A 10338-nucleotide genomic window follows, 5' to 3' on the forward strand; every position below is an offset into this window, starting at 1 on the left:
ACCTAATGTCGCGACTTGAGGTCAAGCGGCAGGGGAAGATCTGAAAGCTGGGGGCGTCCGACTAAATCTCACCGAAGCGATGGTGAGCAGTGCTCAAACCTAAGGCTAGGGACAAGAAAATGTATTAGTTAGTGTAAGGTAAATGAGAGAATACAGGAGCTTACTGACCTAGGGACAAGAGGTCGAAACTGAGGTCCCTAGGGCAGCAGAGGCCGGCTTATATACATGGGGAGATTAGGGCAGGCTGTGCACGTTGGTCCGTGCGCAGCTGGTCTGTGCGCAGCATGCCGACGCGGCCACGGGGGCCGGTGAGTCAGAGCGGCTGTGTCAGCGGAGCCCGAGCTGTGCCGCGCACTGCCGTCCTATCTAATCTAATCGTACAGTAGATATGATGCGTCCGTATCAGGCAAGTAGTACAGAGGTCGCGGGTTCGAGCCCGCGAAAAGGAAAAAATTAAAAAACGGCTAGATGCCGTACCAACTCGTGACAGTTACCGAGTTATGCCTCGAGCGGGTGGTTGTTTATTCGGCCCAGATCTTCGGAAACCTACTCTTTTCGCTGCGGAATGCTCAAATGCCACAATGCCACACTGTGGAGTTGATGTCTGAGGTCGAGGACGATTCATCCCCTTTCTCCGGCGGGCATCCGATGCTCAAGCGTATCGACCTGGATGGAGAAGGTATGGACGGCATCATTGACTTCTTCGAGTACATGGGCCTCCTCACAGCCGTGGAGACGCTGTCCCTGGGCAAGGCTACCCCCTTGAGATCAAAAGATGTCACGCAGGAATCACTCCATCGCCTCCTACTCGCCGTGGCCCCCTCTCTTCGTCATCTATATTGGTCGTGCGCGCTGAGTGTCGCCTGGGAGTACCTGAAGCTCGACCGCCCTGCCGCAGAAACCAAAGATTGCTCAACTCCCATCCGAGCCGTATATGACCACCTAGAAACAATTGAAATCGATGCCGATATCAGTTCGTCGGATACGTATACGTGGTTATCCACATTCCTCAGCGGCATCACTTCTTCCACGCTCCACACCATTACCATATCGTGCCAGTCATTCTATAGTCAGGACGTCCGTCAACGTCCCCTGCGAAAGACAAGCTCAGACTTCCGGAGGGTTACGCGTGCCTTCCCCCCCGCGACATGTCAATTTATCGATGAGCTATTGTCCACGGATCCCTTCATCTCAGTCAAAAAGCTGGACATCTGCATCAGAGTTAGATACGATGATCCTGATATCCCATCCGTTCAGCGGTGCAGAAAGCTCTTCGCTCCGCGCTTCCCAGCGTGTTTTGCGCGTGGGATTTTACAGTATGTGGTTTTACACAATGATGCCGATATTGCTCTTGCGAAATACTAACCGGTTGACCTTGGGTCTTGTAGGCCGTCCGTCATCGTCCTTGGTCCTGTTGATTTGTGGTATACGGCTTTGGACCCAAAATTAAGACAAATCAATATAATCAGAGTCCTGGTTGCTATGTCACGTACTATCGATACTGCAGCTGCCGAAGTTGACTCCTGTATGCTACCGTGTATGTCCTGCAGGTGTGTTTATCTACGAGCGAGGCTCGTGCCTTTACTCCCTACGATGTGTATTGCACAGCAGGTCTATTTGCGGCGAATCACTGCATACAGCAATGAATAGGTGTTGCATACGAGACGAGTCAAAGACACAAGACGACGGCCAATCTGACCATAATGCGGTCACGTGTTTGTTCTAGTACTACCGTGTTTGCTTATTGCGGCATATAAATTTAGATTTCATCACCATCATGCCATCACGCCTTTCTAGGTACATTGCCTCACCCGTTTCAAGGTCGGCTGGACCTGACTGAACGATCTTGAATGTTGGTTTCGGGAGTTCAAGGATCATACCTCGGCCCGGAAGCCCTGCCGCCATTCGGGGGCGTTTGGCCTGACCGCCGTTCGGGCTGCATTTCGTGGGTTTGAGATGGAATGTTACTCCCGAGAGGCTCCCTTTTCGTTGTCTCGTACTCAGACCTATCGTATGCGCACCCCGCCACCCGCTCGCGGTGGTGATGCGATGGGTCTGGGTACGAGACAACCCTCTTCGGGGATTTCGGGATCGGAGCTCTAGGGGGATTATAAGGGGTCCTGCGCGTGCTGACTGTACCTCCTTGTCGTCTAGTAGTTGAGTGCTCACACGCACGCAATGACAACCTTCGATCTTCTCCATAGCATAGTTTATATCGCCCTTACTTGGGCGCTATGGTACGCGCTGCGGAGTTGGTTGGTCAAGTCTCCGCTTGACGACATTCCGGGACCCAAGCGACAGTCGTTCGCCAAAGGTCAGTGAATTATTTATGTGAGGCTTTTCCGTCTCACTCGGCTATAGGAGACTATGCACGTCTCTATCATAGGCATGGATTGGACTTCCATTTCCACATTTGGAAGAAATACGGTCGTGTTGCGAAGATACACGCCCCCTTTGGTGTATGTTCGGTCACTATTGGTGCTTGCGTGGTCTCATAGTGAGCAGGCGCAAGCGTTATACGTATACGACCCCAAAGCCCTACACCACTTGTTGATAGGTGATCCAACTGCGGTAGAACAGTCGCATTTCATAGTCGAGTTTGTTCATCCAAACACCATTGTAACCACTACCCCTCACTTCCGTATGCAGGAGCTACCGGCTTATTTTGGGTCCCGGCCTCATGTCCATTACTGGTGAGATATGCCGCAATCCTTACCTGGAAACTATGCTAAAGGGAATATAGGCGATCGTCATCACCGGCAGCGGAAGGTGCTCAATCCAGTTTTTTCTACAGCAAATCTACAGGCGATGATGCCTATAGTCGGCCACGTAGCTCAAGAGGTATGCCAGTCATGGCATGAGAAGATCTTCTTGACACCATTCTTGCTTTAGCTACGCGATGTAATCGCTAATCAAGTAGGGAAGTCAGCGCAAGAAATCGACATGCTCAGATGGATGAATCGTGGCGCTTTGGAGATACTCGGCCAAGCTGGGTTGGGATACTCGTTCGGGCCCCTCTCCGCAGATGCCCCAGATCAATTTGCGAGAGCGTTAAAGGGCCTCTTGTCAGTGGTCCCCTTTGCATTTGCACTCCATTCTCTGCTTATGCTTTTGCTCAGCCCATCCATGTCTCGCCTTGGGTTTCTCAGGCAGCTGACCCCGCTGTTCATCAAGTGTGGTTCAGCACGATTCCGCAGAGCTGTGGTTGAGCGCATACCGAGTAGCGCAGTGAAGAATCTGCTCTCAATTATAGACGTCATGGACGAGGCCTCGCGAAACATTTTCCTGTCAAGGAAGCGAGCGATTATGGGGGAAACGAGTGACTCACCTGGGCAAGTTGGCGAAGGCAAAGATCTCATGAGCTTTTTGCGTGAGCTGACGGTCATCTTCCTTTCACTCATCTTATCTCATTCAAGTCTAATAGTCAGAGCGAATATGGCTACAGACATGGAGGATCGCTTAACGGATGATGAATTGCTAGGTCAGATCTCGTGCGTACCCTGACTCTCCTTCCAAACAGAGACTTTGAAACAAACACATCGATAGCTCTTTTGTATTGGCGGGAACGGACACGACTGCGAGCGTTGTGACACAAATACTGCAACATCTCGCAGAGCACACAGCTATACAAGATAGACTGAGGCAGGAACTCAATGATGTCGACGTCGAGCATATTTCATTTACTGCGCTCATGAAATTGTCATACATGGATGCTGTTGTAAAAGAAACGCTCAGGCTGTATGATGATATTTACTCCGTATGCATATAGCGCTGATTGAACGACCTAGAAACACGCCAGCAGCCATGGTCTCCAGACAGTGTGTATTTTTTTTGCATGCAGGCATACGAGTACTGATAGCCCACCAGGACCCAGAAAGATGTTGTCATTCCCCTTGCGTCGCCCCTTCGCACACTTGATGGCAGTCTCAGGAACGAGATTGTGGCTCCGAAGGGCACGATCATATTCTTAGGTCTCCTCGCTCTCCACAGAGACAAGGATATATGGGGCGAGGACGCCAATGAGTGGAAGCCCGACCGCTGGCTTCGCCCATTACTGACGACTGTGGCTGATGCCCATATTCCCGGCGTGTACTCACCATTGTGAGTCGGTCATGTTTTGGCACGTCAAATACATCATTAATCTTGGATCAGGATGACCTTCGTCGGAGGAAACAGAAGTTGCATGTAAGCGTCTAGAGCTCTGATAATGTGTAACGCTACTGAGACCCTGTATGTACAGAGGGTTTCGATTCGCAGAGATGGAGATCAGTATGTCGTTTCTCCTGCGTACGTGGACGTCACTCAAGTTGTTGCTGAACAGAACAGCTGCTTGCTGTGCTTATTAGCTCTTTCCGCTTTGCGGCGACCCAGAAGAACATTGTGTGGAATATCGCTACCGTTCGATTCCCCACGATAGGGCCGGAAGGCTCGGTCCCTCAGCTCCCACTGATTGTCAGTCGTGTGTAATGGACTTGATTATGTACCGCATCCCAAATGTGTACTGCTGTTCAAGTACGATGTTCGAACCTTTCGTATATGTGTTGTTCTCATACACTGCAAGTGAGCACAAAGTGATTTTCATATGTTGAACTTCAGCAGCAGAAGTTCATTTCATGGTACGAGACGATGTACTCATCCCGGGGGGTCTTGCTCTCGACAGTCATTGATCGCAAGTCGCGCACGTTCTAGGCGGCTGTCTCCCAAATTTGTCGTGATTGGGCGAGTCTCAAGTCCATACTAGGTAGGTGCTGCATCCGAACACATTGTGCTATGTGTTCGCTGTAGTTATCGACGATGTGGTGGAGGAGAATGCGTCGAAGCCGGAGAAGAACGTCAATGATCCGGTCTCATTTCGGTTCAGTGTCGTTCATTCCGTTTCTCTTCGTTTCTTCTAATTTTCGTTCCTCCGTGTGTTTCTATTATTTCGCTCCAAAAAAACGATCCAAAAGTACGTACACACTCCTTCTTGACAGCTCTAAGACTTGCAATGACAGCGTCGAGGGGGAGGAGAAGCAGCTGTCGTAGGCTGATCGATGGTGCCGACGTCGTTACGCACCTGAGGGCGGCAGGTCGCGAGCGTAAATATGACGCGTCGGAGGCTCACACCTTCGAGAAGCTGAGACATTGACAGTCGTGGATCTGATCCGGAGATATCGAATCCCGTTTGTCTGTGCCCAGGACGGGGCTTCCATCCGCGTTCAGAATATGTCTTTCTGTTTCGGACTTCTTTCGATCTATTGCTATGCTGTGCGTCATTCACTCCTCCTAGGTTTCGTATGATGTCACTCGTGTCAAGGCCTCTCTGTACTTATAAAAGCCTGCGTCGGTGTCGAGAAATATCATCTTCCTCTCTCCCTTCGATCACGTTTCCTTCCATTACCCGGCTTCAATTCTCATGGCAAGATCCATCAACTGACAGTATACGCATGAACTATGCCGTCAAAAAACCTGCTATCAAAGAGACTTTGGTCGAGGCCACCTTCCTTTACCATTGACACGCGTGGTTTATCATGTGCGGGACAGGATGCTGAGCTTATGGACGAGCCTTGTATTGACGGGCAAGCGCTGCGATACCCAACCGATAGCTCGTGCTACCGCGATCGATGCATCAGTGTGCCGGTGCGCCGACGTGATCAGCATGGTAAATGTGTAGCAATGTGTAGCATGGCAATTAGAACGAGCATGGCTGTAAGGTAAGTAGCCATTCTGATGGGTGTTGTACGGTATATGGTAGACAACAAGGGAGTTGCAGGCGTAGGATAGCCTCAAACAACAGCGTCGGCCAATTGTTCCCATCTGGATGCAGGAACACTCCCGGACACTGAAGCCATCCGTTATGCCATACGATTCTGCCTTGCGAATGTGGCACTCACCTTGCTCGTAGGTATCCTTTCGGTAGAGGACCATGACCCACCGCTCCGCTTTCATGTGAGCATAGCGCTGCCTGCTCATACGCCAGCGCACATGGATGAGATAGTCGAGGCTTTCCACGGACGTCAGGATGTAGACGGAACCGGGCGGTGGGTCCTTCCTCCCCTCCAGGATGTCTGGAATCGACAAAATGAGGCTCTTCGCGCCCGGAGAGAAGACCTGCGGGTCGTAGAACAGCACATTCACGACGGGCGCAAAGGGAGGCGAGGGGTCTTCCCATCTGGTCGAGAAGATCCGCGCCGGGCGGACCTTCGCCTCGAGAACGCAGAGATCGGAGGCGCTGCGCGCCCAGTTGGGCGGCACGCCGACGGAAAAGGGGACGCTGTTGAGGAAATCGGAAAGCCAGTGTCCGGGGTACCCAACGCGATACAGATGCAGCAGCAATGCGAAGAATGCGACGAGACCGTGCGGCATGCGGATCTTGAACGGGGGCTCCTTGCTGCGGCCGGAGACCAGCTCCGCGAGAAGTACGCGCGTCAGCCAGGTTGTCAACTCTTGACGAGACGCCAGTTCCGAGAGCGGCCGAGGGAGAGGGAGAGAGCCAATCGCCAGGACGGCCATCACGGCCTCCTTGGACACCACGCGACAGCCCAGGTATCGCGGAACGTCTGCGAGTTTGAGGAAAGTATAGCTGTAAATCGCCGTCAGCAGTCAAAATAGGCGCAGGCAGGATGCCACACATACTTGTGGCAAAACTCTTCGTCATCCTTCCAGGCACCCGAGTTTAACAGGCAGTTGCATGCGACAGCAGCTTCTGGTTGTTGCTGAAGCTGAGGCGCCATGTACAGCGCGATGTCCATCGTCCCATGCGTGTAGTCCCTACCAGACCATCAGAAGACAGGAACCCAGATCATACAGCATGTACACGCACGGGACATTACTCAGCCATGCCCGTGTGTACAGCTTTGGGAATCCCGACGGTCTCGTCTCATCGGCGTCATACCGCATCTTCATAAGCACCTGCGTCAAATTTCCAGCAACGAACTCTAGCACGACATGTTCCTGCACCGTCTTCAAGGCGTTCGCGACGCCATCAAAGAACACGCTGGCCATTTGGTAGACGCGTCGCCCATCCTCGCCTGCCGCGCCGCCACCAGACAGGCCGCAGTCCCGGCTGAAGTCGGCAAAGTGCTCGTAGGACTCGAACGGCGCAAGGTGGAATTGCGGTACGCCGGTGCGGTTCCATAGCGGATGCTCGACATATTCGTCGTCCTGGGTCCGAGCGTGAGCATGTTACCGTCAAGCATCCCTAGGCACACGCACGAGGAAGGTGACGTTTTTCCTGAAGTCACACTTGACATGACGCTCGAGCTGGACACAGAAGTGAGACGAGAACACGAAGCGACGCTCAATGTCACTCGCCTTCTGCTGCAGAGCGCTGGACAGGTCCTTCCCGGCCTTCAGCCGCCGCACCGCTCGCTCAACGTCCGGGTGGTGCCCGAGGTACTCGTCTGGCGGCAAGAACGTGTGCATCGCGCGGTACATGATCTGCTCCACGCTCGGTTGGTCCGTGCGCTTCTGCCCGGCCATCATCACCTCGACGATCGGCTCCTGGTACTGGCGCACGAACGCACGCGCCTCCGCGACGGACAGCTCGGGGGGCATGAACGGCGCGTTCACGACCTGCTCGTCCGTGAACGCGCTGAGCATGTTGCGGAACAGCTCGCGCGGGTCTGCCGAGCCCGGCCGCATGTTCATGTTCTCCAGTGCTTGTAGGCCGCCATGCACGGCGTGCGGGTCGGTGTAGTCGTGTGCGTCGTAGAGCCGCGTAGCAGTCAGTGCGGGTTTCGCGCCCGAGGCCCAGTACTCGAGGGCCGCGACGATAGCAGCGATGGAGGATGGAGCGACGTACAGCCAGGAGGGCAACCGTGGCGGATTTTGTGCAAGGCGCTCGCGGAGGTCGCCGATGACGTGCTGCAATCTGAAGCGGCGTCCTCGCAGGTGAGGAAGAGAAAGGTCACAGGAAGGAGTGGCCTACCTTTCATAGCAGTATGCTGGCATCAGGACTGCCCCGAACGTGTACATGATTGTGGCTCTAATCTCTGTTTGGGCGGCGGGTCTGTGGTGTTCATTAGATCATGCACGAGCATGAAAAGACACAGATCCTTCGTGAGGATGGTGAGGTGGATGTCTAGGAGAGTAAAATGTGCGTGCACTTTTGCTTGTTTGGTTTTAGACAGTTTGCGGAAGGTCTGTGACAGGCCGATCAGTGTACCAAAGACATGTCGCGCTGTAGACGACGCGTCATGAGTAAAGGCGTAAGTGGCCACCAGTGGTATTCACTTGCCATCGCCAACGCCACCGAAAAGGAAGGCGAGTTCGGAGAGACGCGCAGGAGACATCCCTGTGATGTTGAGAGGAAATTGGCGCGACTTAGACGGGGTCCACCCTTTCATCATGTCGATAACCGGGTCCATTCCAATCTGTGGACCATGTTCAGCATCGCTCCCATCTGTCGCAAGACGATCAAACCTCACAGGCATATACTCCAAAGTGGAATCTCTGTGCAGCGTATAAGAGCACGCTGGTGTGTGACGAGGACAAACTCACGGTGCCCGTTCAAAGATTGACATTCGAGCAAATGCACGCAACGCTTCTCTAGGCTCTCTTGCTTCCACCGGCTGGATCTGCAGAATACTGCATTCCTGCCAGGCGCGCACCAGTTCCTCAGACTGACCCTGTTTGGTGCTCCCAGATGCTTGTGTTAGCGCAGCCTTCTCCAACGAGTCGATTGCATCTGCATGACGCAAACGCATGTCGTGGGATATGACACCAGCGCGCGTCCCGTTGCATAATGCTCTCGCCAAGCGCAGAGACAGACGCATCACAAGGTCCGGCTTCGCATCCTCACGAGACTGAAGGAGATTTCAACTTCGCAGCACTGCCTCGGCACATGCAGCATAGTCCCCGAGTTCAAAGGGGGCCGCGCTGAGGTTTGAAGGATACACGGGGTCCGACGCGTCTGCTTTTTCGGCCTACACAGCTCAGCCACGCTTTTTATGTATGTAAGACAGAAGATCTACTTTGGCATATAGCGTCGCAGCGCTGTGACGGCGCACAAGGCACAGGTATGAGTAGCCGTCTGCGATGGCGACGATGCACGTACTCGGACTTATTTTCGGCTTTGAACAGAGCATTGCCCCTATCCTTGAGTTCTGGGGCGGACGACGACATTGCTGCAAGGCCAGCGTACGCGGCGAGAGAGAAGACAAAGCTCAAGGTTGCCTCGCATCGGTGTACAAATTCGGCTCAGAGTCAGGTGCACCGATCAAAAACGCGAGGCGTCGACGCGTGTTCGCATGATTTGGCATTTGTTTGGACGGTAACTTGCCGGTGATCGTGGGCTGGGCGACCCTGACGATCTGGCGGTGCAAGATCTTCAGGTCCCCGTCGTCCCATCCCGATCTGTGGCTGCATCGTCTCCATGGGCTCGCTGTGCAGCCTAGCTATGAATGCATCTTTCGCGAAAACGAACCAGCTGGGCTCAGCGATAATCCAGGGGATCAGGGTGAGCATGAGATCTGGATGATGCGGTCGTGCTTTGCACTGAGACGAGTTCAGGTCATACCCTTCCTCTTTCGCTATCAATCAATGTTGCGTGGTGTCACTTACCTCGACGCTGAGCCTTACTTGAGCCAGCATTCAGGCAACGTTAAATGTGACCGTTCCCCTTCTTAATGGCGGCTTAAAAGGTACACGATAAAATCGGCTCATGCGGGCCGCTGCGGCCGTCCGACGTCATTCGTCGATTATACTTGATCTACACATTTATCCCCTTGAAAACAGCACTTCAGCCAGGCCCGATTCTACTCTCAACAACGTCCAGTCTTACCACAAATTCCGACCCCCTCCTGACGCCAGCCTTCGAACATGTCTTCCGAACACCCTGTGCGTCAGATCGTCATTATCGGAGGAGGAATCATAGGCTGTACGACGGCGTACTATCTGTGTTCGCACCCCGCCTTCGCCACGTCTGGGACGAAGGTTACGCTACTTGAGGCCTCTGTCTACGGTGCTGCGCAAGGGGCTTCGGGGAAGGCAGGTGGTCTCGTCGCGAAGTGGGCGTACCCGAAGGAGCTCGTCAACGTCTCATTCCCGGAGCACGTCCGCCTCGCGCAGGAGCATAACGGCACACAGCGCTGGGGCTGGCGGTTCGTTGGGTGCGGAAGCTGGGAGGGACGTGGAGAGCTGGCCAGAGAGGACACCGGCACGGGCGTGGGCAAGGGCGGCGAGCGCAAGAGCCTCGAGAAGACGAACGGGCTCGACGCAAGCACTCCCGCGAAGACGCAAGCACCGACGGGCCTACCGGACGACCTGACGTGGGTCAAGGCGGAGCTGACGGACGCGTACTCACCGATGGCGCCGGCGGGCGCGACGGCGCAGGTGCATCCGCGCCTGTTCACCACG

The 10338-nt window shown here is 54.1% G+C and overlaps 4 protein-coding genes across 4 annotated transcripts; 3 read left to right on the top strand and 1 right to left on the bottom strand.

Moving 5' to 3' along the window:
* Window positions 1–468: 468 nt before the first annotated feature.
* Window positions 469–1365, top strand: POSPLADRAFT_1062352 (hypothetical protein; the record flags this gene model as incomplete). Its single annotated transcript, XM_024481501.1, has 1 exon — window positions 469–1365. The coding sequence occupies one exon, from the start codon at window positions 469–471 to the stop codon at window positions 1363–1365; it is 897 nt and encodes a 298-aa protein (XP_024333639.1).
* Window positions 1366–2178: 813 nt separating this feature from the next.
* POSPLADRAFT_1062353 (hypothetical protein) lies at window positions 2179–4467 on the top strand (the record flags this gene model as incomplete). The annotated part of the gene is made up of 14 exons (XM_024481502.1): window positions 2179–2314; window positions 2362–2459; window positions 2506–2597; window positions 2650–2693; window positions 2744–2841; window positions 2893–3065; window positions 3120–3370; window positions 3425–3491; window positions 3547–3738; window positions 3789–3818; window positions 3868–4101; window positions 4153–4185; window positions 4241–4269; window positions 4322–4467. The coding sequence occupies 14 exons, from the start codon at window positions 2179–2181 to the stop codon at window positions 4465–4467; spliced, it is 1623 nt and encodes a 540-aa protein (XP_024333640.1).
* A 1298-nt stretch (window positions 4468–5765) lies between these two features.
* POSPLADRAFT_1050487 (hypothetical protein) lies at window positions 5766–7956 on the bottom strand (the record flags this gene model as incomplete). The annotated part of the gene is made up of 6 exons (XM_024479993.1): window positions 5766–5821; window positions 5874–6562; window positions 6616–6750; window positions 6803–7143; window positions 7195–7852; window positions 7910–7956. The coding sequence occupies 6 exons, from the start codon at window positions 7954–7956 to the stop codon at window positions 5766–5768; spliced, it is 1926 nt and encodes a 641-aa protein (XP_024333641.1).
* A 1845-nt stretch (window positions 7957–9801) lies between these two features.
* On the top strand, window positions 9802–10338 carry POSPLADRAFT_1158557 (hypothetical protein; the record flags this gene model as incomplete). Its single annotated transcript, XM_024487332.1, has 1 exon — window positions 9802–10338. A coding segment is annotated over one exon (537 nt), but the record flags the coding sequence as incomplete, so codon positions are not given.

This window comes from Postia placenta (genome assembly GCF_002117355.1).
Source record: "Postia placenta MAD-698-R-SB12 unplaced genomic scaffold POSPLAscaffold_21, whole genome shotgun sequence".
Classification (NCBI taxonomy): domain Eukaryota; kingdom Fungi; phylum Basidiomycota; class Agaricomycetes; order Polyporales; family Adustoporiaceae; genus Rhodonia; species Rhodonia placenta.